Here is a 27,137-nt window from a genome sequence, read left to right as displayed (position 1 = left end):
GTAATTGCTACGTTAGATGTAGCTAATGTAGTGCCCTCCAGTTGTTGTTGGATTACAATTCCCATCAGCTTCAGCCGATCAGGGATGCTGGGAATTGTAGTCCAGCAAGATCTGGAGGGGACTACCTTGGCTGCACCTGCCTATGCTGTTCCTCTCTTTAAGGACTAGTGGCAGGTGGTACACCGTTATGTGCATTTCTTCACCAACCAACATGTTTTAAACTAAAAAGCAGACATCTTTTCCTGCTATTTTCCTGTACTAAGACACCTTCCACAGAACTGCTTTTCTCCTTACCTGGTGTGAGCCTATCTTGAAAAGATAAACCACCTAAAGTGAAAAGGTTAAGCATCATCTGCACACTTGCCAATCTGCTACTCCTGCAGCTGTTTTGTTTGTTAGAGAGAGAGAGAGAGAGAGAGAGAGAGAGAGAGAGAGGTGTCTGGACAAAATTGCATCCAACTGCACATTGGCCTTTTCTGCATATCATGCTAAATCAAGCCATGGCTTAGAGCAGGCATCCCCAAACTTCAGCCCTCCAGATGTTTTGGACTACAATTCCCATCATCCCTGACCACTGGTCCTGTTAGCTAGGGATCATGGGAGTTGTAGGCCAGAACATCTGGAGGGCTGCAGTTTGGGGATGCCTGGCTTAGAGCGAGCACACAGGCTCTTGGAGAGAAGACAGTGCTTGCTTAGTTCTTCCCCAGTCATTTTGCTGCTGTGTTGTGCTGAGCAAAGCCTCCTTTAGGCATAGCATGTTGTCCAAACCCAGGCTCCTGGTTTATCTCTCTCCAGACTAACTACTAAGCAGAACCCATGGTGAGTTCTATGGTTTGTCTGGGAGAGCTGAACCAAGAGCCCAGGTTCAGAAGATGACACAATAAGAGGGGGGGGCATTTCTCTCGGGTAATCTTCTGGGAACCACATGTGATTGGTGGGCAAGATCAGAGGGAAAGCGGGCAGAGCAACAAATGCAAATTTCACCTTTGTACAGAAAATGGGCATCTTCACACGCGGGCCTCTTCCATACCTCTGCTGACCCAGTGCCTCAAAAGTACAGATCAGGGTGGTTCTGCCTTTGCCCCACTGCTTTCTCCTGGAATACTCATTCTTTAGCATGAAATCAGAGCAAATATCAATCCAGAGAAAACCCAGTTTACATTTGCTCTGATTCAGCACTAAAGACAGTATTTTCTCAGGGGAAAGCAGTGGGACACCCCTCAGACACCCCCTCTCTAGCCTCCATCCAAGCAAGAGCCCCAGGACACATTCCAGCCAGGCAGAAACACTCAAGGAAGATGCAAAAGGGGCTGGTTAAGGGTATGGCTTGGGGGGTGGGTGGGAAGTGTCCTGAGGGCCAGATGGAGAGACTTGGAGGGCCTGAAATGTGGCATGTCAGCATAAATACTGGGGAGGAGTAAAGCGGCTGCAATCTCCTCTTCCAGACCCCACACGCTAAACCACTGTTTGGATTAGAATGATGTGCAAACCATGCCGTTATACAGTATGCAGTTTGGCCTTGACTCAGGAATCTGTCCCAGCACCAGATCCCTTTGTTTATCCCCAGGTAGGTAGCGTTCCTAGGGATTGAAAAGCAGATGTAATTCCATCAAAGCAAAAGTGATGCAGTTCAGTGCACAGTTTTGTTTATTTAATTCAGGTGGTTTTCCAAGCTACTGCTTAAGACTCTACTGTATTATATGAGGGATAATGAGTTATGTGCATTTGGCGAGGCATCTGGTTGGAAAGGCTTGGAACAACCCATGTGCAAAATGAAAGAAACGGCTAAACAAAAGAATTCCCTAGCTTGGGTTAGAAAAGAAAGAAGAAAAGAACCGAGCGACTATTTTTCCATCCTGGCAAAGCCTGAAAAGAGTCCTCAAACAGCGTAAGCCAAGGATCTAAGTGTCTTCTTCCAACAGACCCCCTTATGAAGGAGGGGCTTTATGTTAAAGAATATAGCATCACACAATCCTATGGGGCTAAGAAGCCATTTTTGTAATGATCCACGGCCCCAGTTAGCAATGAGTCCACTAAATACTGAGACTGTGTCACAGAAGAGAAATAACATGCCTGAAGTTTCATTAGCACACTAAACTGGTGTTGCCACCTCAGGTGTTTAGCAGTAAAGGCTCGGCTGGAGTCCAAAAGGGAAGGTGCGTAGAATGTCTCAATATATATGGTTTTTTTAAGCGTATGCTAGAAGGCTGAACTTTTGCTCTTCATGACTTTTACCATCCAAGGCAGCCATCTAAAGATGGATACAGAATATAAAATGCAGATCAAGTTTATGATCCACACTTTTCACTTTCCTTTAGGGTTCTGGAAGAGTTGCAGAAATCTGAACCAGCTCATTTGAACCTTATATTGATATATGGACATTAGACTTTCTCAGAGTAAACCCACTGGAATTAATGGGCATGACTAACTAAAGTAGACTAATTTTAAAATAGATCTGCTCTGAGAAGAAGCTAGTCTGGAGTATGTGTGGGCAGCACATACCCAATGCAAACCTGGAATCGTCTTCGCATAAGCAAACAACTTGTAGTTTATAGAAGCTATGTGATACATTCCATCCTGAATGATTAATCTTGTTGCAGTTTATACCCAATGTAGCTTAAATCAAGCTGTTTTGTTTTCTTCCTAAGCATGCCGTTACTGCTCCAGAATTGCTGTAGCATTCAGGAAAATTATGTAGACAAGGAGCCATATTTCATTTTAATGAACCTGAACAAGATATTTTTTATAATTTAGATTTTGTTGCAAAGATCGAATGATATTTACCAAAGTCTCCACTTAACAGTGGGGATTTTCTGTACGTAACAGGCTATTGGGTATTTTATGAAGTGCTATTATTCTTATTAATCCACAGTGGCTGGCTGGTACCTCCATGTAAACATAGATGCTCAATTCCTATCACTGAAAATACTAAAAGTAAAAATCCCATAATACAAGCTGAGTCAAAGGGGCATGAATATGGCCATTTTGAAACCACCTCCACTGGCAAGTTACCTCTTGTGCTCTGTCTCACTGCATGGCTTGTCACCTTCCATACTTGGGTTCATAGCTAAGAACAAAAGAAAAGCCGTGCTGGATTTGACCATAGCTCTAGCCATAGCTCATTCGTAGAGAATTTTGCATCCAGAAGATCTCAGGTCCCATCTCCAGGCAGGGCTGGGATGTCCCAGTCTTAAACCCCAGAGATCCACTGCCAGTAGTGAACTAGATGGTCTGTCTGGGGTGGATCTGCACACAGGAAACAAACCACTACAAATAAGTCAGAATTGAAATTGTTATAACAAAAGAGAAAAAGAAACGCTATGGAAAATCATGAAGAATTTCTTTTCGTTCTCCAGCGCCATCTGGCGTTGCATGTTTATAACGCGTTCAAAACACTGGGTTGTTGTTGTTTTTACTAATGTAGCTGAGTCTTTGGTATAAGGCAGCTTCCTATGTTTCTACAACCACCCCATACACAAAAACCATGTGGCTAAATATTTATACCTCTCGCTAACAAAATATGATATCCGCAGCAAGAAAAACTGTTTTTCCCCCCCTGGTTGCAGATTAGTCTACCCAGAGAAATCCAATCGAATCCAATCTGGAAAAGGAATTGTTAAAATACAGTTAAGGCGCCACATAGGGGGGGTCTCAAAACAGCTCTCAGCGCCCTTAACAAACTGCAGTACTCAGGATTCCTTCCAGGAAGCCATGATTGTTTAAAGTGGTATGATACTGCTTTAAATATATAATGCAGATGAGGCGCAACTCCTCACTCCTTCCCCCACTCCCATAAATCAGCAGCCACATTTTTCTGAAGAAGTAAGAGTTCTGAAATTGCAGGTGGCTCACTGTTTGTTTCTTTGTTTTCCCTTTCTCTGCTACAGGAAGTGATTTCAGATGAAAGACACCAAGGGGGGCAGTTGCTGGAAGAACCAAAGCTGTTGCATTTCAAAGGGAATACTTTCAGTCTTCAGATCTCTGTCCTTGATATCCCTCCTTTTCTCTGGAGAATCAAACCATTCACAGCATGTCAGGTATTTTTCTATCAAGGCTAGCGTTTGCCAATGCTTTTTTTTAATTCCCAGGCATATCCGAAGCCCCAAGACATTTCTTTGCAAGGTTAGGCACTTTTTCTAATACCGGGGATTTTATGAATAAATATATCGCTTTATGATTGGCGTTTTAGCTTTCGGTTGGCAAGCTATATTCCCACAGCTGAGTCCAGTGCAATCCAAGTTATGAATAGCCAAATGCATTACTTCCCTTTCATCTGTTTGCTCCTGAAGCAAAGGCTTCGCTTTGAGATTCCTGCATTGCAAGGGGTTGGACTAGTTGACCCTCAGGGGCCCTTCCAGCTCTCCAATTTTATGACTATGATGCTGGATTGTTCAATTTAATAGATATTCATTAAATGTTTGGACCTGGGTAGCCAAACTGGTGTCCTTCATATATTTGTTAGGCTACAAATCCCATCATGCCTATCTATTGGCTGTGCTGGCTGGGGCTGATGGGAGTTGGAGTTTAATTACATCTAGAAAGCTAACCTTGCTCTGGACTATAAATTACAGCTCTTCTCTTTTCCGTTTATCTATCAGCAGTAAAGTCAGGCCACAGTTGCAAAACTCCCTCCCTCCCTCCCTCTCCCCCACACACAAACACAGAGAGAAATTAAATTGGAAATAAAGCAAAGTATCAGCAAGTATTTAAAATTTAAATATATGCAGTATGCCAAGTATTGAAACATTTTTTTAGAGTCACATGGGTGGCGCTGTGGTCTAAACCACTTAGCCTCTTGGGCTTGCTGATCGGAAGGTCGGCAGTTCGAATCCCTGCAATGGGGCGAGCTCCCGTTGCTCTGTCCCAGCTCCTGCCAACTGAGCAGTTCGAAAGCACACCAGCTCAAGTAGATAAATAGGTACCGTGGCAGCGGGAAGGTAAACGGCATTTCTGTGTGCTCTGGTTTCCGTCACTGTGTTCCATTGTGCCAGAGGCAGTTTAGTCCTGCTGGCCACATGACCCGGAAAAGCTGTCTGTGGAAGAATGCTGGTTCCCTTGGCCTGAAAGCGAGATCAACGCCCCAACCCCATGGTCGCCTTTGGCTGGACTTAACTGCCCAGGGTCCTTTACCTTTTGCCTTATTAGCCAATTCAAGCACAATTGAAATAACTTCCACCTCTTGCGGCAGCCAAGATAGTTCTGGACAGTAGCCTGATTTCTGCTTGCTTTCCTTTTCCAGTTCCTGTCTGGTGATCCCTGCAGATATAGCAGGTGACCAGTAGGTGGACTTTCGTTATGCTTCTATGTTTGTCTCTGACTGTTGCATGCAATAACTCCAATTAATAAACAGCACTATTCTGAAATATTATTATAATTGTTGTTGTTAATTTCTACCCCACCCATCTGGCTGGGTTTCCCCTGCCACTCTGGGCGGCTTCCAACAGAAAAATAAAATAAAATAATCAATTAAACATTAAAAGCATCCCTAAACAGGGCTGCCTTCAGATGTCTTCTAAAAGTCGGATAGTTGTTTATTTCCTTAACATCCAATGGGAGGGTGTTCCACAGGGAGGGCGCCACTACAGAGAAAGCCCTATGCCTGGTTATCTGTAACCTCACTTCTCGCAGTGAGGGAACCATCAGAAGCTAGACCTCGGAGCTGGACCTCAGTGTCCGGGCTGAACGATGGGGGTGGAGATGCTCCTTCAAGTATACAGTTTAGGCTTTAAAGATCAGCACCAACACTTTGAATTGTGCTCAGAAACATACTGGGAGCTAATGCAGATCTCTCAGGACCGGTGTTATATAGTCTCGGCGGCCACTCCCTGTCACCAGTCTAGCTGCTGCATTCTGGATTAGTTGTAGTTTCTCGGTTACCTTCAAAGGTAGCCCCATGTAGAGCACATTGCTGTAGTCCAAGCAGGGGATAACTAGAGCATGGACCACTCTGACGACACAGTCCGCAGGCAGGTAGGGTCTCATCCTGCGTACCACATGGAGCTGATAAACAGCTGCCCTAGACACAGAATTGACCTGCGCCTCCATGGACAGCTGTGAGTCCAAAATGACTCCCAGGCTCGGCACCTGGTCCTTCAGGGGCACAGTTACCCTATTCAGGACCAGGGAGTCCACACCCGCCCGAACCCTGTCCCCCCAAAACAGTACTTCTGTCTTGTCAGGATTCAGCCTCAGTCTGTTAGCTGCCTCCAACCACCTTCAGACAGGCCCTTGCAGAGGCCCGGGCCAGGTAGATAATGTTTCCTTTTTTTAACCCCTTTGTTACTTTTTTATTTTACTGATTGTGAATATGCTGACCGAGGCCCCCTTTGGAATGGGAGGCCCGGGCCAAGTGGCCCATATACCCCCCCCCCTGGTCTGGGCCTGCCTCCAGACACTCACACAAGACCTTACTGGCTTCACTGGTTCCAATTTAAAAGAGAGGTTGTGTGCAGCCTGTCTTTCTGTGGTCACATAAATTGCTGCCCAGTTGTCAATATTTGGCTAGTAACTAACTGACTTGCCAATCTTCCAACTGATTGAGTAGACGGGGGGGGGGGGGGCAAACTGAATGTTTTGCAGATACACATGGCTTAGGGATAAGTAAAAATGTCTTTCTGACATTATATGTTCTATTGTGGGTGTTAACATTTGGAGGGGGCATTTCTCAGAATGTTCTTGGAGGGAAGATGAAATTCACCCAATGGTTTTTGGAGACTTGTTCATTCTGGTAGATGAAGGAAGTGATGGGCTAAGAGAGAAGGGCTGGAAGCAGTAGATGCCAAGCCCATTGCTTCCTTCAACAATAAAATAATAATAATGAAATTAAAATTGGATCCACAGTTTCATCCAAAATTCACAGATGGTGACATTGGTGAGGCTATTTTGCAGAATAATCTCCACAGGAGGACTGACATTTTCTGCTGGTTTGCAAGAAACTTGAAAAAGATTTTTTAAAACAACAACAACAACAAAAAACTAGTCAGACAATTCATTCCTAAGAAATTTTGGCTCAGTCTTAGATAATCTCAAGTAGCATGGTACCAAAAGAAAAGGGAAGGGAAGACAAAAATAAGTAAATTGAGATACCACCTAGTGGTATTCTTCCCCAAACTGTTGCTCTCCAGATATTGCTCCATTATAGCTCCCATTATTCCTTGCCATTTGGCTGTGATTGGGGAAGGCTGGCATATTGAAATTGCACAGGACTGTATCTACACAGAGTAGACCCGTTGAAATTAATGAAGCTAAGTTAGCCATCTCCATTAACTTCAAGCGGTCTGCTCTCGAGACAGCCATACAGTAATACCTCGGGTTACGAACTGCGACCCGGAACGGAAAGTTCGTAACCCGAACGCGACCCGAACCGCCATTTTGCGCATGTGCAAAGCGCTATTTTCATGATTTTCATGCTTTGCACATGCGCAAACCGTGCGCAGCTTCTGCGCACGCGGCGAAAATACTTCCGGGTTTGCGCAGTTTGTAACCCGAATTGTTCGCAACCCGAGGTGGTCGTAACCCGAGGTACGACTGTAATGGCATTCCCTCCAACCTTCCACCAATTAAAATCAGGATGTGCATCTTTTGGTGCTGTGCTCCCTTACAAGCCCGCTAAGGCTTCTCTGCCCCAGCCCCCTGTCTCCTGTACTGGCTGCAGTTCCCTCCGCAAGCACCGGCATCTCCAGCTCCTCCTCCTATTTCCCGTTGTCGCCCTCCTCTTCTCATTCTCTTCCCCCATTGGAGGAGGGCATGTCGGTGGGGGAACGTGGGATCTGAGCCCAGCCAGGGTGGCCTGGCCTGCACCACCAGAAGTTCCCCCTCCTCCATCTCTAGGGGTTCTGGCTTCACCTCCTTCTTTGGGCGCTGAGCTCTCGTGCAACCCCAGAAATGTTCTCCCCCCCCCCCAAAAATGGATCTTTTGCTGGAATCAAACAGAGCACTAAGCCTGTGTATGAGAACATGCCCCCCCCCAAAAAAAATTACAATGGTGTGCCTGCATGGAGACTATAGAAAAACAAATATTTGATTATGAAGAATAAAGGTAATTTTAGCAATAAAACACAGCACCATACCTTTACCATACTGGGCACACAAAGCAATACAGTATTTTATCACAAGCACACCTCTAACTTAGAGAAATAAGAGTTCTGTATTAAAGGGGGGGTAGTTCAGCCAGAGAAGATACTTTTGAATTACCTCTCTTGGTGGATGGGGGTGTGTGTTTGTGTGTGTGTGATGGAAGAGCTGGGACCCAGGGACTGAGCTCAGGAATCTATGCCCAAAGTGACTTCAGAACTTTATTAAAGCACAGTCACAGAAATACCAAGCATTAGGTTTGAAGTTCCTGGAGTGTGTAGAATGGCTGCTCGGGAGGGGGGGGGGCAACATAAGGAGGATATTCAGAGAGTCTTGCAAGATGTGTTCAAGGAGAGCAGAAAAGCAAAGAAGAAGCCCAAAGCGATGCTAAAACATGGTTGTAAGTGGACTTGTAGGGAAGGGATCACATGAAGAGAACAGGGGATTGGGTAGAATTTTTTGGGGGGGGTGAGTGTGTGAAAAAGGATTTGGTGTAATCTAAGGAAGTTCTAGGGACGCGGGTGGCGCTGTGGTCTAAACCACTAAGCCTCTTGGGCTTGCTGAACAGAAAGTCAGCGGTTCAAATCCCTCCAACGGGGTGAGCTCCCGCTGCTCGGTCCCAGCTCCTGCCAACCTAGCAGTTCAAAAGCCAGGGCCGGCCCTATGGCCAGGCTGGGTGGCGCAGGGCGCCAGGGCACCTGCCCGCTAGGGGGGGGGCGCTGCGCAGCTGTGCCCATCTGCCACAGAGCTGCGCTGCGCCCGCCCGTGCAGCTCCGCCCACCCACCACCCTGGGAAACTGAGAAGGGTGGGGGTGCCGGAGGGATCCGCTGTGCCAGGGCGCCAGATATACTTAAGACGGCCCTGTCAAAAGCACGCCAAAAAGTGCAAGTAGATAAATAGGTATCCCCCTGGTGGTAAGGTTAACGGCGTTTCCGTGTGCTGCTCTGGTTTCGGTATTTCGTTGCACCAGAAGTGGCTTAGTCATGTTGACCATGACCTGGAAAAACTGTCTGCAGACAAACGCTGGCTCCCTCGGCCTATAAAGCAAGATGAGTGCTGCAACCCCAGAGTCGTCTGCGACTGGACTTAACTGTCAGGGGTCCTTTACCTTCTTAAAGGAAGTTCTAGGGAGCAGTAGATTGGTCAGGTAGTCAGTCAAGGATGAGTCATCTGGAAGGTTACTACTTGAGAGCAAAGAGTATAGCGTGAGCTTGTCTGACTCATCCTGCAAGTGCCATTGTTCTGTCTATTTTCATTTGCAATTCTGTGGGACAACCAGCTGTTTAAAAGAAAGATCTTTTACAATTTCAAAACCAGCATCTGGTGGGCTCCTTTTTGTTTACTAACCAGTTGTCCCATTACCATTATTGCAACCTTGCTTCCTGAGGAGGAATGAGCTTTTGGGATCCCCGTGACATCACTAACATAGGGAAATCCATTTCAAGAATGTGCGTAAGGTCAAAGCAAGGTGTTCTTGCCATTTCCTTTTGTCATCCCACTTTAGCCAAACTAATCTTTGGTTCACAAAAGGGAAACCACCAGCAAAAACCACATCCCAGTGGTTTCAATTTGGACATTGAAAAATAATAATACTGCAGACTAAAAGTGAAACAACTATCTCTAAGTTTACCAGGGAGCGGTGAAAGGAGAGCAAATTCTAGGGTACGGATAGCTTTGTTGTGACTGGCAAGTCACACTTGTAATGAGAGGGAGTGATTCTGCCAAGACGCTCCAGTCTCAGTGCTTTGGGAGAGGAACGCTGAAGTAAATAAATAGCCTTGGTCTCACCTTGCTCTTTGGCAAGTTCTGTCTCTGAGGAGCAGGAACATTATTATAAGAGTTCAGGTGGAAAGGTTTTGCTTGCTGGTTTTGCTCACCTTCCAAGTCCAGCCCAGTTCCTTCCCACTCCTTCCTTCCCATTCCTTTTTCATTTATTCCTTTTGATTTAATCTTGGTGCTGTTTGCATTTTTTTAGCCTTGTGTTCCTTGCTCACTCTTATTAGGGTCAGTGGTCCCCACCCCCACCCCACCACTTCTGCTTAGAATACTTCTGGTTTGTGTGCTGAAGTTCTTTCTATTGTCCATCCTGAGCAGCTTCACTGCAGAGCCCCCAGCTTCAAGTATTTGAGTATTCACTTTCTACAAGCCATGTATCATAGAATTGTAGAGTTGGAAAGGACCATAAGGGTCATCTAGTCCAACTCCCTCAGTGCAGGAATCTTTTGCCCAACGTAGGGCTTCAACCCACAACCCTGAGATTAAGAGTCTTGTTTAAGGCCATATTCACACCATAGATTTAAAACATTGTGGTACCACTTTAAACAGCCATGGCACACCCCAAAGAATTCTGGGAATTCTGTAGTTTGTTAAGGGTTCTGAGAGTGGTAAAGAGGCCCCTATTCCCTTCATAGAACTACAATTCCCAGAGTTCCCTGGGAACTGTAGCACTGGTAGCATAATGTTTTAAATGTATGGTTTGAATGTAACCTTATCATACCCCCCCTTATCCCGTGTCTTTTTTTAAAAAAAGAAGATATGCAACATAGTTAATACAAGTTTCAGACCTCCTTGATGATGAGGAGCACACTTTGCTGAATCTCTAATAAGCTTTGTGTAAAACAAAAATAAAAACACAGCTCACATTGAACGCCATAACCCCAAATCTTCTTGCTACAGAGGTTTATGAAAACTCTCTTCAGTCAGATATCCGTTGCTTGCTGGATGGCTGCTGGTATTGCTGTTTTTGTTGTTACGACTGTTGTGCTGATGATGATAATAGACCTCTGTGTCCTTGTTTTCTGTTTGCAAGCATTTGGCTGTGAAGTTGCAATTTGTTCTGTATTATTAGCTGCTGTGAAGCAAACAGTCTGATAAAGCATGAAGACCAAAAGGAGCAGGGGGAGCGGGGAAAGAGAAGCCTCTTTGGATGCTGTAGACTCTGAAGTGTCACAACACTGAGCTGGTGGGGCCAATGGTCTTCCAATATTCCATTTAATGGCACCCCAAATAAGATGCCCAAGGTGGCTGCCAGAGTCTCACAAAGAGCAAGGCTGGCCCTGCATAGAAGGTTCTACTAGAACAGGGCAGTCCAACACAAGGATCACAAGCGGCCCCCCATGCCTTTTTTGGCTGCCCTCGGCACCTTTGCCTTCGCAATGTGAGGTGCTGGGCTTTGGAAAGGAAGTGTGAGGGCTTTGACGGGATCCTAGAGTCCTCCTTTGCAAAGCCTCATTTCCAACTTTGGGAATAAGGCGGGAGGGCTCTAGGACCAGATGCCAGAGTCGAGCATCTCCTTCCCAAAACCCAGCACTTCACTTATCCAGCTTTGGGAATGCAGTGTGAGGGCTGGGGGGGGGGCATCAAAACTTGGCCTTTTCCCACACAAGGCAGCGTGCGGTCCACAGCTTCTGTATCAAGCTACTTTTGCAGCTCACTTGGTATGAAAAGTTCGACTGGCTAACAAGACGCTCCCCTGAACATACTGGTCACACAAAAACACAAAAGAACAAGCCAGGCACAGATAGTTTTGGAGATTGATGTCAATCCAAAATCAGCTGGTGTGTGTGTGTCTTTGTGGCAGATAAGGCATGGTTTAGGGAAAACATCATTTTGTGCCCAAATGCAGGGCGAGATTTAGCCCATGGGCCAGAGGTTCCTCACCCCTGCTCTAATCAGACCTCCAATATGGTACACAAAAGCACCCCTAGCAGAATCTTTGCCCAAGAAAGAATTGTGGAGGGGGCTGGGAGTAGCCCCACTTGACCCAGAACCCAGAGCACTGGAGCAAAGGTTCAAGCTAGCGGAAGAAGAGGAAGGAGGTGGGAGATGAACAAATTCCAGGAATACAGCAGCCTTCATGCCTTCGCTCCATAAGACGCACAGACTTTTCCCCTTCATTTTTAGGAGGGAAAAAGTGTGTCTTATGGGGTGAAAAATATGGTAAGTGCTTTTGTGGTCTTTTGCTCAGGAGGGCAGGGTCACTGGCTCGAGGCAATAACTGGAGCCTACACACACACACACCTGGTTTGCAACAAAGCAGCATGGCCAGGGAATGGATTGGGGGAAAGAGCAAGCATATAAAAATTCTGCAGTCGCTTTACAAATGCAAAGGGGATCTGCTTGTTCAACCATGGCTTGCATCTTGGCAGATTATGGTTCCGGTTTCAGCTAGAGGATGGTTGCTAGCGACTGTTGTGAGCCTCAGTATAATGGGGTAATCAAACCTAAAGTTTCCCCAGCATCCTTTTCACACTCATCACTGTTGTTGTGCTTTGTTCTAGCCTGTTCATTTTCTTCAAAAATTATTTGCAGCTCAGTGACAGCCTCTTTCTCGTACCCACCCACTCTCTTCCTCTACTCCCCTATGAAAGGGGAAGATAATTTCTCTGGAATAAAGAAAAAATCTAATTACAGTTGCTGTGCCTATATATGTCTGAGTATGTAGATATATAGATATAGCTATAGATAGTTTCTACTGTTTATTACCATTGGTGTCTCTCTGCCACTCACTGAGTCTGGTTCTAAATATAGTGCTTTATTTTATCACTTTGTATAACCCCTAGCAAACTAGAAGGAATATGAGACAGAGTTGCAGTTGTTGTTTCTGTTCTCAATCTATCTCTCTGTGTGTTCTCTGTGTTCCCCCCTCCCTCCCTTTACTGCTTTCCATCTATTGATCGACTATCTCATACTCCTCAACTGTCCCAATTTAATTGGGACATCCCATTTTGGGGGTCCAAGCTCTCATGCGAGATTGCTGCCCTGAAAGATGTGTGCCCCTGTTTTCTTCTGGGATTTGTTGAAGGCAATCTTAGAAATCAAAAAATATATTATAGGGGGCATGCATGAATTGAGGCCAAGCTGGTTGTTAGTTGCACACCCTAAGGATGGGGGAGAAATTCCATTTGGGTCACATGTTAATGCACACATCCAGAGATGATATACAAAGCAAAATATAACAATTCCTTTGCATTCTCACTTCTCCAATTTTTTGTAAAGATACTTGTAGTTCTCCGGCCAAATATTGTGTCTAAAAATGTTAGCATTATGGGAAAGTGTGGGTGAAAATGCCTGTATTGGTGAAATAACATGCAAGAATATTAGGAGAAATTGTTTGCAAAAATGTGCATGTTTGGAAGGATGTGCATTTAAAGGCTGATGCCTTTTCATCAGAGTGTCTTTTTATTGCAAACTGATACAGAAATGTGGAGAACTGAAAATCTGAAAAAAGAGAAATTGAGAAAAACTGAAATTTGCCATCCTAAGCAATGCTTAAAAAAATAAATAAATCATGTAGTCACCTAGTTGGTTCATAAAACAGTACAGAGTTCTGATCTGCTATGGCTAAAGTTCAAGCAGATTTGCTGTAGTCACCGTATACAATCCCTGTAAACCAAAACTCACTTATCCAACACACTTCTGTTGATGCTTTTCTGCTGCTGTGGGACTGCTTTAAAAGCCGTTATAACAGCATAATAATCTGCTAGTTCAGCAGCCACTATAAATTGTCATGGCCTGCTCCTGAAGTTTGCTATTAATGACATCAATATTAAGATGGTTCCAGCTTCTGGCTAAACTTAGCCTTGGTCAGCACTAGAGGCAGGTAAAGCTCTACAAAGATTTTAGGACTGGAAAGTTGGAAATAATTTGGAAGTGTCTCCATCAGAGCAAGTGGAGCAGGGGCAGCTAAAGGATGGAGAGCTGGGTTCAAATCTCCACTCATCACGTGGGTGATCTAGGGCCAATTTGCTGTCTCTCCAACTAAGCTGCCCAGGTACAATTCTCAATCTCAGGTCAGCTGCTGTTTAGGCTCAGAAATCTCAGATCGGAGAATCTTGTAGCACCTAAAAGCTTATGGTGGTGTGAGTTTTGACTAGACTGAACTAGGTGGACGAATGGCACCTCCTATGTTCTTATGGCTTTTGTTCTTGTGTGCTTTGGTTTCTTACCTTGTCAGCTGGTGACCTTTCTCCTTTTTCTTTTTCTCCCTAGGAAGTTCCTTTCTCTCGCGTGTGGCGCAGCAACCAGCAGCCACTCCACTGTGCCTTTTCACTGGAGCGCTACACTCCTGCCACCACTCAGCTCTCGTGCAAAATCTGTGTCAGACAAGTCAAGGGCCATGAACAAATCCTGCAGATCCAGACATCAATTCTCGAGGCGAGTTCCCGTCATCCATTCTCTACTTCAGTGTTTCCCAACCCTGGATCTCCAGCTCTTTTTGGACTACAACTCCCATGATCCCTAGCTAGCAAGATCAGTGGTCAGGGATGATGGGAATTGTAGTCTTGAAACAGCTGGAGACCAAAGGTTGGGAAGCACTGCTCTACTTGGACACATTATAATAATTTATTATTTATACCCCGCCCATCTGGCCGGGTTCCCCCAGCCACTCTGGGCGGCTATATTATATATTATATTATATTATATTATTATATTATATTATATTATATTTTCTCCGTGTGTAGAAACCACAGAAATGATGCTTGTAAAGGGAAGTTGAGCATTCATTCTTAATGCTGATTAAAAGTGGTCTGAACTGAACTAAGAACATTCACCAGAATGAATAAGGATGCTTGAGGAAACGTGCTGATCTTACTGATGGTCATATTTATCCCTCCAGCCATTACATTTGCATCTCTTCTTCTCAAAGGAGCTCAGGGTGGCAAACAAAAAGGCAATAAAACAACACAATTAGAAATAAATAAATAAAAATACTTAGAAATTTTTTAAAACATCTAAAAACAGCCATATATCCTCAAATCTAATAATGTGAAGGTTGCTGGAAGCAGTATCCTTCAGCCATCAAATGCCTGGGTGAAGGGGAATGCCCCCCCCTCCAATTGTTTCTGAATGTTATTCATAAGGGAGGCAGATGCGCATCATCACCAGGGTGGGGAGTTAACAAACAAGAAGCAGTCACCAAAAAGGTCCTGTGAAGGTCAGCACCAACAGAGCCTCCCCATGCTAATATGAACTGACCTGGCCCTCACTTCTTGGACTAATGTGTAGGTCAGGGTATAGGTCATCATTATAATTACAGTGGTACCTTGGTTCTCAAACTTAATCTGTTCCGGAAGTCTGTTCCAAAACCAAGGCATGCTTTCCTATATAAAGTAATGCGAAACGGGTCAATCCGTTCCAGACTTTTAAAAACAACCCCTAAAAGAGCTATTTAACATAAATTTTACTATCTTATGAAATCATTGATCCATAAAATGAAAGCAATAGACAATGTACTGTACCTCTGGTTAACGCTTCTGGTTACAAATGGAAGTAGCTGCTCCTGGTTGTGAACTTTGCCCCTGGATGCGAATGTAAAAGATCATATCATCATAGAGTTGGAAGGGACCAGGAGGATCATCTAATCGAACTCCCTGCAATGCAGGAATCAAGCAGAGCACAATATAAAAGCAAACATTGTAGTATAACAAAAATACAACTCACCTTTTTGTCCAAGGTCTTTCTGACAAATAACAACAGACCCCCTTTTTGTGTTTAAATCTCCCAAATTCCTGTTTCCTTTTTTTAAAAAATATGCATTTAGATTACTATTTTACTGAAACATTATCTGCTCAGCATGGCAAAAGCTTGCCAGAACAGGAAAAATTTCGCCAAGCGATAGAAAGTAATAGGAAGGGAAGGCAATATATTCCATATCCTGGGCGCAGCCACCAATCTGCCCTTTCTTATATCCCAACCAATTGTGCTTCCAGCAACAGGCTCCCCCCCCCCCAATCTGTTGGCCACTGTCTTTTCCTACCCAGGTATCATTGCAGGATAGAACAATGCATAGCATCATTCTAAGGAGATTCTGAGTGTGTGTATTTTCTTTTCCTTAAATAGCAGCTCTTGAGATTGTTAGAAGTGCTGTTGTTGGTCAAGGTCAGCCATCCCTGAAAACCATCCAAATCACCTCCCTCAATTTTGCTGGCATTTCTACTTTGCTGTGGTGAATATAATACATTTTCAGATTTCTCCGCACTGCTCTGACTCTACCCAGAGCCCAGTACAATGTGTGTAATGCCTATGATTTTTCTTTAGCAGGTATAACTATTGTTTAACGGCATTAGAAAGCAAGGAACAAGCCTTTCCAGTGAGCTGAACAAGCTAGACTAGAGAGAGAACTCAACTCAACTTTTAACCCCTACAATGGTTTTGTTTTTGTGCGTAGAATGAAAAGGAAACCATCGCTTTCTTTGCACATGATGACAGTAACTTTCCCACTCAGATGGGTCCGCAAGCCTTCAAGATACCCTACTCCATCAGGCAAAGGATATGCGCAACTTTTGACACACCCAGCGCCAAAGGCAAAGACTGGCAGATGTTAGCACAGAAAAACAGCTTCAACAGGTAATCTGATGCAATTATGAATGACATCCTGTCCATAGCTGTTATTGGAACAGTGTACTAGTGTCCCCATGCCATTCTCTGCTCCCTGCCTTCTTTAACGTTCTCAGTCATTGTTGTTATATTTACACATCAATCTGCAATTCAGACATTTCCCTATATCTTGAAAACTGCAACATTTTAAATTATCATCAGGACACTGTCCCCAGTGTAGGGTCTGCAGGAAACTATCTTTTGTGGATACAGAGGTAGACAGTAGAACAGTCTCCCTCGGGAGGTTGTGGACTCTCCTTCCTTGGAGGTTTTTAAGCAGAGGTTGGATGGCCATCTGTCATGGATGCTTTAGCTGAGATTCCTGCACTACAAGGAGTTGGACTAGGTGATCCTTGGGTCTCTTCCAACTCTATGATTCTATAATCCACCAGCGCCTTTCAGGAATTTCCACCTCCAAAAGTTTTGCCTTATGCCATCATTTGCTTCCTTTCAGAAGCATACCGACACCTGTTCCTAGAAAATTTCAAGTCTGCTGCTTGACAAAACGGTTGCTTTAAGTTTGAGATAATCCCGTTTATGTGTTTGGGTTCTTTTCGAAGAAAAGAAAGAAAAGGAAACAAAATCATAGGTTTCCATTCATTACATTTTTATGAGGTTAAATCTTTATATTGTAAACGAACGCCAAATTTTTCATCCTGGTTACAGTTAATTGGAACTCAATGGAAAATGAAAAATTTTCTCAAGAAAGCAGAAGTTAATTACACATTTGCTTGAAAAAGGCTGTGTGTCAATTCAACAGTACTGAGTTGTACAGAACTTTGCATATTTTGTTATTTACTATTGTATGTGTTGATTCATTACATGTGAGAGTATAATTTGATAATTGTTTTTATGTGTGGTTGGGTATGAAGGTTCTGGCTGTTGTTGTAATTAGGTAAGACTTATATTGTGTATATTATATTGTAAACCACTTACAAACAATAACTATGGGTGTCTGAAATGCTGTCATTAAGTAAAACAAACAATGTGCAAATTAAATGTGGCCGAGTAGAATTTAGAAGAGTATGAATATTACATCGCAATATTCTGCCACGCCTGATGATAATCATTTTAACTTACCTGAATTTGTAAGGCTTTTCTTTTAAAAAAATTGAACATATAGTGTGATTTGTGGAAAGGCCATTGCTCAGCGATTGAGCCCATGCTTTCTGTTCAGAAGTATCCAGATTCAATCCCTGACATCTCCAGAGAGGGCTTGCAAAAACTTCTGAAAGTCGGTGTTAGGCAGTCTTGTCAGGATTCAACCTCAATCAGTTATCCACCATCCATCCTCCAACCGCCTCCAGACACTCACACAGGACCTTCACCGCCTTCACTGGTTCTGATTTGAAAGAGAGGTAGAGCTGGGTATCATCCGCATACTAATGAACACCCATCCCAAACCCCCTGATGATCTCTCCCAGCGGCTTCACGTGGGGATTGGACAGAGCCCTGAGGCACCCCACAAGTGAGAGCCCAGGGGTCTGAACACTCATCCCCCACCACCACTTTCTGAACACGGCCCAGGAGGAAGGAGTGGAACCACTGTATGACAGTGCCCCCAGCTCTCAGCCCCTCTAGACAGTCCAGAAGGATGTTGTGGTCGATGGTATCAAAGGCCACTGAGAGATCCAGGAGAACTAGGAAGAATAGTTTCAGTCCAAATTGATACCTTTCCCGTCCATGTGGCAGATGAAGATGACAGCAGCACACACTGACTCTATGCCTTCTCCTTGGTGGGAATGATGCGCAGTAGCATAAGTTTGCCACTGGGGATTCTGGGATCTGTAGCCTTAGTCTCTGGCAAGAAAACTACCGGTAACTGCTCTAGCTGGGTCCTGGGAGCACCCGCCACTGCCACTTCCTCCTGCCACCAAGCTACATTCTGTGCCTTGGGGGAGGGGAAAGGGTAGGCAGCTCCCTGGATGTCTGTAGGGTTTTGCTTGTCTTGATCCTGCACAAAAAACTTTCAAGCAGACTTGTTTGCCTATGGAAGTAGGTGCCTTTGCTGGGATCCTGCTGGTGCTCTTGTTTGAATCTAAAACAGCCAAGTGGCACATTTTCAGTAGGGGAGAGATTACCTGGATTAGTGATGAGTAGGACCTGCAACAAAATGCTACAGGGCACCCTTGCCTCTTAGCAAGAGGACTGCTCCACAGTGGCTGCTGAGAATGCCCAGCCCTTATTGGGGGCTTAGCTGTGTTTGTTGTGAAGATGCCAGCGTGGCGATATACCTTCGACTTTCTCAGTAGCCCCATTTCAGGTCTATTTCCTTTAGCACTCAGCTGCTCATCAGTTTGGGGACGATGTCTTCCCTGAAGGCAAAATTTAAAAGGAATTGCATTTTTATCTTTTTAATCAGCAGAGCTGGGAAACAAGTGGGTGCAGGGCTGAATCCCGTGTCAGTCCTGCTCAGAGTGAACACATTGAAATGAATGAACCCACATGAGTCGTGTCCTTTTAACTTCTACTCTGAATGGGACTAGCACTGGGTCCAACCCACAGAACCGAACTTGCTATTCTGAATGGAAAACTTTGGAAAGGTTGAGCCGTTGAAGAAGCTGAACGCTTGTACTTCTTTTCTTTTCAAAAAGAAAAGGGAGAAGGAAATCTCATTAACATGCAAGCCAAATTCTGTACCTTTTTAAACAGTGGATCTCTTCCCAAGCTCCTATCCTGGGCATTTGTTAGACTTGTTTGGAATGAGCCGTGCCTTCTGGAACTGAAGCATGTGTGTTTTCTATTGGCTACACTAATTGCTCATGGAAGGAAGGAAGAAGGCACCAGAGGCAAATTGGAGCTGGATGCTTTCTGGATGTTTGGAACGACTATCCAGCCCGCAGTCTGTTTTGCATGGATTTTGAACCAATATATGTGGTTTTTGGAACAAGCGAGTGCAGGTGGCTGAGCTGGCTGGCTGTGTCTTTTTCTTCCTTTCTGGGGGTTTGTTGTCGTTGAGTTCCTTGTGTTTCCTTGCTAGGAACATTGTTCAGCTATCTATTATTAATGAAAAGACTGGAAAGGGACTACTTGGTTGCACTTCTGGCAGAGAGACTGCACACGTGAGCAGTATATTAACATTGTCTACCGTGACTGTAAATGACGCAGCGCTAGAAATCACCAGAGAAACCGTGGGAGCTTCATGTCCTCCATCTCATTGCACTGCAGATAATTCCTCTGCATTGTTTATTTCAGGGATGACCAACCTGTGGCCTGCCATATATTGTTGGCCACCAGTTCTGACTATGGGCAGTGCAGCCTGGGGCTGGTTGGAGCTGCTGTTAGAGAGGAACAGAGATGTCAATTTCAGTTTCTAATTCCACTAACCTTAAGATAATTTCACCCCATTTTTGCATCGATTTGCCATTTTATTTCTTTAAAAGTCTGCACAAAAAAGTATGAATTTTCATGCTCATGTATCTTTCAAATATATGCAATTTTCCCCAATGTACACATTTTGGCAAGGAATTTTTTTCATAGGTTTTGCATGTTATTCTTCATTAATATATGCATTTTTGTTCACACATTTTTCTGGTTGGAGAACCACATCACTGTATTCAGAGACGTGAGTCTCTTGAAGGACAGTTGTGGTTTGCTTTGTTTATTGGTTGGAGGAGTGTGAATTAGGTAGGGGCACATTAAAATCTGAACCCAATGAATTCCCCTTTGTTCCTAGTCGGAGTCCAGCATCATCTGGATTGATATAGATTAACTACCCCTGGTGTGCTTGCACACACATACATAGGTGCCCATTCAAGCTGTTCATGGTTTTGTTTTGTTTTTTTAAAAAGGAACATTTTTCTTTGTGGCCCATGGTGTTGGTCATCCTGGAACTGAGGGGATGGAAAGATTTGGGGGGGGGAGGGATGTTGCTGCTCTTAGACAAGTCACTAGCTTTTGCATTTTATATTTTGCAATCTGGAATGGCAATCTCAGTGATACCCAAACTATTATGCCACTTTGAACAGTCGTGGCTTTCTCCCAATGAATTCTGGGAGCTGTAGTTTATTAAGAGTGCTGAGTGTTGTTAGGAGACTCCTGTTCCCCCCACAGAGCTACAGTTCCCTGAGTCGTTTACCAATCAATCCCTCTCCCCAGGGAACCATAGGAACTATGGGTTTTTGAAGGGGATTTTTTCACGGGCACCATAAGAGTTACGTGTGGGGAGGGGGGCAGCACACTGGTGCCTGCAGGTGTCACTCTGACAACCCCTGATATAGCCCTATCTGATGTTTGTAGGTGAGGGTGGGCACATGGCTGAATGTGGCATATACAGAGCCCTATCAATCACTAAAAGATCTCACTAGCATTATTTCTAGAATCCTTGCAACAACCCAGTAAAGCTGGTATTATTACCTTCCTCTTAATTACAGATGGGAAGCAGAGACTGAGGGCCAAACAACATGTATCATGGCATCATAACTGTAACTCAGGATCTATCTCAAATGTTTAACTATAGTGGCTTTCCCCATCTAGGCTAGATGGCTGAAATGAAGAAAACTAACCAGGAGCAGCCTTCTGTGTGAAAGGGCTGTGAGCTCAGTTCAGCTCTCACGCTGCAAACAAATTCCTAGGCTCAGATTGTGCTCAGAGACACCTTGTTCTCCAATTCCAACTATGGCTTTTGCACCTAGCTCTGGTTGGCAGATCTTGTGGTTCTAGTAAAAAAAAACACCAAGAACCCCAAAGTAGATCCAACATGAATTCTGTCCAAGCCTATTGTAGGCTCTGAAGAATTTTCTCTAATAAGCCAATAGTTTAAACTTTGGGAACATACCGTAGCACTATTAGGACAATGTAGCTGCTGTACCAGAGGCAATGCAGCGATGTCTTGGATTGAGTGGAAAGCAAGAAAGCTTAACAGTTATATGTTTATTTATTGGGGCAAAAAGTTGCCTGAACAAGTGAAGATGTGTAGTAGTGGGTCTAACCCCCCAATGTTCCCAAGAATGTAGATGCCTCTTGGGCTTTGTACATGAAGGGGGCTTCGGTTTGAAGCCTTTGTGCAGTTGGGGATCCTGATAGGGAAGGTTCCTGATCCTATCTCAGCTGAACACACATAGAAACTAGGAACAAAGGAGAAATTTTATTCAATTTACATCTCAAGATGAACCTGTCTAATTCACACTTTCCACATCAATATGCAAACCAAAACACAGCCTTCCTTTGAAATTCACACTTCTCTGAATTTTGCCATGTAGTTCTCTAGCCAAGTAATATGTACAAAAAATGCATATATTCATGAAATAACATGCACAAATGAAGCCTGGTGGGGGGAACATTGCTTTGCAAAAGTGTGCATATTAGGATAAATTTTCACAAAAATTCTGGTAAATATTCATAAGGACTTAAAAAATAATCATTGCAAACTGATGTGGAAAACTGAATGTAAGACTGGGAAAAATGAGAAACTGAGAGAAAGCAAAATTGACAGATTCATTTATCCCTGTTAGAAAGTCTGTTCAGACCATCATCCTTAACACAGAAAGGTCTGAGAGGGGCCAAGGCACTCGTGTGTACATCCTTTCTCCTCTGCACACTTGTAGCCCTCATGAGTTCAGGCAAACCCTGGAAGAAGGGTGAAGAGTTCTGCAGGAGGATGGGATCCAGTGCTGAGTCTTTACTTTGAGCAAGATTTACTTATTTCAGCTCAGCACTTAGGTTACAAAGGAAGCTTAGATCTGACATTTTGCCAGGCATTATGTGGTAAAGGTTTGGATGACTTTTCACAAAGCACTCTGGTCGTCTCGGCTTTAGCTGGTAAACTAACTATATCTAGCACCTTAAGTTTCTGTATGTTCATATACAAGGAAGAGTTGGCCCATATTTTCCATTTAGCATATTAATCCATCTCTTCTACTTTGTGCTGCTTCTAGGATTTAGCAAAGATACCTCATGATCAGCACCATTGAAATGGTACTTCCAGGCCTAGAGCTGATTCACACATGCACCAACACCTAGTCATCTCACTAGGGATGCACCCAGATGTCTCGCCACTTGGTGGTGGTGAGCCACAGCTAAACACAAGAACTGCCTCCACTGAGATGTAACATGCATGAGATAACATAAGAGTGTATGAAAAAGGTCTATGGTGATAAATTTCACATAGTCAGTGTGATATGAAGCAGTGGACCCACAATTGTGTGAACTGACCTCAGTCACTATCTGAGAAGTTCTTTGAGCAATTGTAGTTCCACAGAGATTTAATTCCAGAAAGCCTTACATGGATGTGTTATGTATAATAAGCTGTATGTAAATATGACTATGCATATGCATGCTTGCTGGCTTGCTAGTTTTACTTGGATGATTATTCCCAGAGGAAATAACACAAGTCAATTTGTCAAAAGGCACAGTCTCTTGATAGCACAGTCTGAAAATAATATGCAGTCAGAAACCAGTTTGTTCCAGCAGGTCTTGCGCAAATAAATGCCCTGAACGTTCCCATCAATCTTGTGTGTGCACTTTAGCAAAATATATAAAAAATGGCTTATGAAGAAAGGCAACTTAAAAAAAAATCAAGTTCCATGCCAAAGCACACCAAACCTTGCGTACAAACTCACAATATTTGCTTGTGCCGTGGTGATTTGTTACTAAATTATGGATCATGCTTTAGAAGTCCTTGTTATTTACACTGGGATGCAGGTACCTTTGTTCATGCAAACAGCCTTGTTTATCCAGCTCTCTAAAAAGTCTTATGTGTTGCTACCACTTAGCCCAGGCATCCCCAAACGTCGGCCCTCCAGATGTTTTGGACTACAATTCCCATCTTCCCCGACCATTGGTCCTGTTAGCTAGGGATCATGGGAGCTGTAGGCCAAAACATCTGGAGGGCCGCAGTTGGGGGATGCCTGACTTAGCCAAAACTTTCCAAAAAATGCACTGCTATTCCTGTGTGCATTGTGATATTAAGCCTATTGTTTAGAAGAAGTGTATTTTCATGGGGCATGCAGCCTGTGGATTATATCCAGTGTTCTCTGTTAATGCAAGTGCTCATGTGAGTTTTAATGTTGTGGAACAGATGAATCTAACACAACAGTTGTGCTAGTGGAAACTCATCACTCAATGTACTGTGCAGTCTATTGTGCAACTATGGTTGCATTCAGACACTTTATTTTGTTTCTCTGACACTTTCTTACTAGATCAGTTCTGCATTCTCTGTGATCTTTCACATGACATAAAAGCCACTTCTGAAATCTAGCAGAAATTCAGTACTCATTTCTATGGTAGTTGCTTCCAGAAAAGAAAAGAAAAACCATTTGCAATCCTGTTAACTTGGAAAATTACCGGACAAAATCTGGGGCGGTATTCTGGCATACTGTGCTTTCCTGCTAGTTTCATGGTTGAATCATGGGGAAACAGAAACAGGCACATAAAGGTGGTGACATGTCCAGTGACGTCCACTGTTGCATCATACCACACCCATTGGTCTGAATGAAATTTAATGTGACACGTGGCTTATTGATTTTTTAAAAAACAACCTCACAGTTCCATAATGCAACAGGTAGCACAGTCAGTAGAGCACGAGACTTTTAATCTCAGGGTCGGGGGTTCAAGCCCCACGTTGGGCAACATACTTTTTCATTGCAGGAGGTTGAACTAGATGACCCTCGCGGTCCCTCCCAACTCTACATTTCTATTATTCTATGCAGTGTAACAGGAACATCAAAAACTGGGACAGGCAGGCTAGCATTATAACCTGGAAAACATATGGAATAAGCCCCATGTCTGAATGTACCCAAAGTTACCAACAACCTGCTTATGCATTCTCTTGTTCAACAATGTTCTCCTGGTGCAAGACATTTCGGCAGTGCAACAGGTATACTGCTAAGAGACTTTAACTTAGTTCTGCATCGGATGCAACCATAAAAGTAATTACATTCAAAAGTTCCTCCCCACATACCTCAGAGATCGCCTGAGTTTTGCAAGCAATCCTACCAAGTATCTATGGGGGGGGCAGTCATCATCCTGAACCCTAACCCCTTTGTTTTTGCGTCTCTCATTTAGGAATTTGTCTTACTTTGCTACCCAGCACAGCCCATCTGCTGTTATTTTGGACTTGTGGGAAGCCAGGCATCAGCACGATGGCGACTTAGACTCTCTAGCCTGTGCACTGGAAGAGATAGGAAGGACACAGCCCCAAAATGCTAATCTAACAGAAACTCAAATTGAGGAGTCCAATTTCAGCTACAGCAGACAAAATGGACTTTAGTCATCACTTTCGAAGAACTGATAGCCGGCTTGGACTTTGCAACTGACGGAATTCCTGTGAGCCGGAAGAAACCATGTGCTACAATCACACATCCTTCCCATGATTCATTGGCTCTCTCCTTCACGCCATCAAACCAATTTGCATCTGGGGGAACAGAAGAAGCTGGCAAGCCATAAAGAAGACCCAGGCCTCTCTACACAACTGTTGCTGTAAGAGGGGGAAAAAAACAATCTCCCAATGAAGATTAAAGATCAAATCACAATGAAGAATAAATTTGATACTTAAGTGCAGAAAATGAGTACGATCTTTTGGCTACCACAGCCAAGAGAGGAAAAGATTAAAATTATGGAATATTTAAAAGATGCCTGAATTTTTCTAAATCTTAGACCTCTCTGTGTTTTGGATTGCTCAGTTGTTTCTTCTCGATGCGTTTTGTGGCTTTCTTGTTTAGTTTTCAACTAAAGCCAAGCAGCGTGGGCACTCACTGAGGCAATGGCCATTTAGGGGGCTCAGGTAAGATGGAGCTGGTACCACAATCACCACTAGGAAAAGTGGGGTGGGGACAGAAAACAGTGAATTGCTAGAAGTTGGTATCTGCCTTGGGTACAAAAACTATGTGTGATTAACCTGCATTTTAAGAAAGTGGCTGGGTGCATAAATATTAAGGTGTGCACTGACCGCAAGATTTGGTTTGGGCTGCAATTTGGCAATTTGGAAAGCAGCTTACCTTGGTTGGAGGTGCTGTGTGATTTGACTCAGAGGCCATCGGAGTCTGCTTCAATCCCCCCATCCTCTCCACTTCTGGAAATGTTAAAATGGGGCTGTAACATTTTTCCTTTTCACAGAAGTGGGTGAAATTTGAAGGCATTGTAGAGTCTCAAGAGTGGATCAACACTGCTGAATTACAGGCATATACCATGTAAGTGCAACTGATTAAAAGTCATGCCCTTTCTTGGGGCACAAATCTCCCCAAATTTCAGAAGGATACGTCCAGTGGTTTTATTCCAAGGACAGCCATTATAGGGTGGGTCAAATCACTCTGTCTCCTAGTGTTATGTGGGGATTCAGTTAGAAAATTGCTGAAAAGTTGCCCCTAGGTAAGAAATCTGCCAAATTGCAGACAAATTGGTTCAGGGGCTTTTGTGCTAGGCTCTTTAAAAGTTGATTTTGGGGTGAGAAGGGATTTTCTTTTCAGGTAAAAATGATTTCCTCTGCTTATAAGCATTCACAGTCGAAGTCTCCCTCTGCCCTCTCCCCACCCTGGCGTTATGATAACCTTAGATACATTAGTTTGCTCTTGTCAGACATTTCTCTGCAGCATCATTGAAAACATCATTGTTTGGATGGCCGAGGCACCTTAAAGTGCTTTAGTAGTCACTACTTCAACTTGTGGATAGCACAACCCGTTTCCCCTCTGACAAGTCCAAAATCCTTCCAAGACACCCTGGTTCATCCAAAGTGGATGCGCATCCCTAAGTAACATCTGTTTACTCACATAAGAAGATCGGACTCAGGAGACATGTGGTTAGATCTGACTTTTTAAATAAAAAATAAAATCAGTTTTGAGGAGTTCCCCATTTTTAAATTGGAGCACACCCAGTGGAGGGTGTTTTCCCAACCCTTTCCCTGGTAAGAGTCGCTCTTCCCACAGGTGCTATTAGACCTCAGGGAAAAAAATCACAAATATCTGTGTCATACCAGTATTTTGTCCCCTAGTGGGTGTGTATGTGGGAGAGCTAGATTTAGATCAAGGAAACTGGAAGGGAAACTTTCCTGCATCGCTGCTCCCCTCATCAGAGACCCACATGGCACTTTTGTATGGCTGGGGGTGGAATTTTCTGAAAATCTCAATGTGGAGCTTATCTACACGAATCTTTTCTCATTCCCATCTTGCTCATTGATCTTGACAAGAAGTGAGCTTTTTTTTAAACTAGTTCTCCTAAAACTATGAACAAATATTGCATATTATATGCATTATTATACATATAAAATTATATGCATATACACACCAGGTTTCCTAGAGTAGCCAGCACATAAATAGATACATTGAACCATGCATATAACTGTATAAAAACACTTATATGTTAATACTTATAAAATTATGCTGCAGAAATATGGGGCCGCCTCCTGCTTGACTTTTTTTACATGTATTACACGTTATATATATCTATGTATTTGAATATAATTAGTTGACCTTCTTTAAAGAGAAAACAGGGCACAAGCATGCTGGATGTAAGAGATGGTCAGATGCAGGAAAAATTCACCTGTGTCGGGACTTCCAGATTTCAGGTATAAACCTTCTTTCTCCATTTCTAGGTGATATTCACACCATGCATTTAAAGCTTTGTGATACTAGTTCTCTCTCAAAGAACTATGGGAGCTGTAGTTTGTTCAGTATGCTGAGAGTTGATAGGATAAACCTATTCCCCCCGCAAAGCCACAATTTCTAGATTTCCCTCTAAAGAAGGATTGGTT

The 27,137-nt window shown here is 43.7% G+C and overlaps 1 protein-coding gene across 2 annotated transcripts in view; it reads left to right on the top strand.

Moving 5' to 3' along the window:
• Positions 1 to 25,175, top strand: part of UNC5D (unc-5 netrin receptor D) — a 405,607-nt gene extending 380,432 nt beyond the window's left edge. For both annotated transcript variants that reach the window (XM_035140077.3, XM_060268544.2), the window contains 4 exons: positions 3,888 to 4,037; positions 14,066 to 14,230; positions 16,245 to 16,423; positions 24,458 to 25,175. In XM_035140077.3, coding sequence (XP_034995968.1) covers positions 3,888 to 4,037; positions 14,066 to 14,230; positions 16,245 to 16,423; positions 24,458 to 24,662 — 699 coding nt within the window. In that variant the 3' untranslated portion in view covers positions 24,663 to 25,175. The remainder of the gene's footprint in view (positions 1 to 3,887; positions 4,038 to 14,065; positions 14,231 to 16,244; positions 16,424 to 24,457) is intronic.
• Positions 25,176 to 27,137: the final 1,962 nt, after the last annotated feature.

The sequence above is a fragment of the Zootoca vivipara genome, chromosome 14 (genome assembly GCF_965207765.1).
Source record: "Zootoca vivipara chromosome 14, rZooViv2.hap1.1, whole genome shotgun sequence".
In the NCBI taxonomy this organism is placed as follows: Eukaryota; Metazoa; Chordata; class Lepidosauria; order Squamata; family Lacertidae; genus Zootoca; species Zootoca vivipara.
This window is presented reverse-complemented; position numbering and strand designations above follow the sequence as displayed.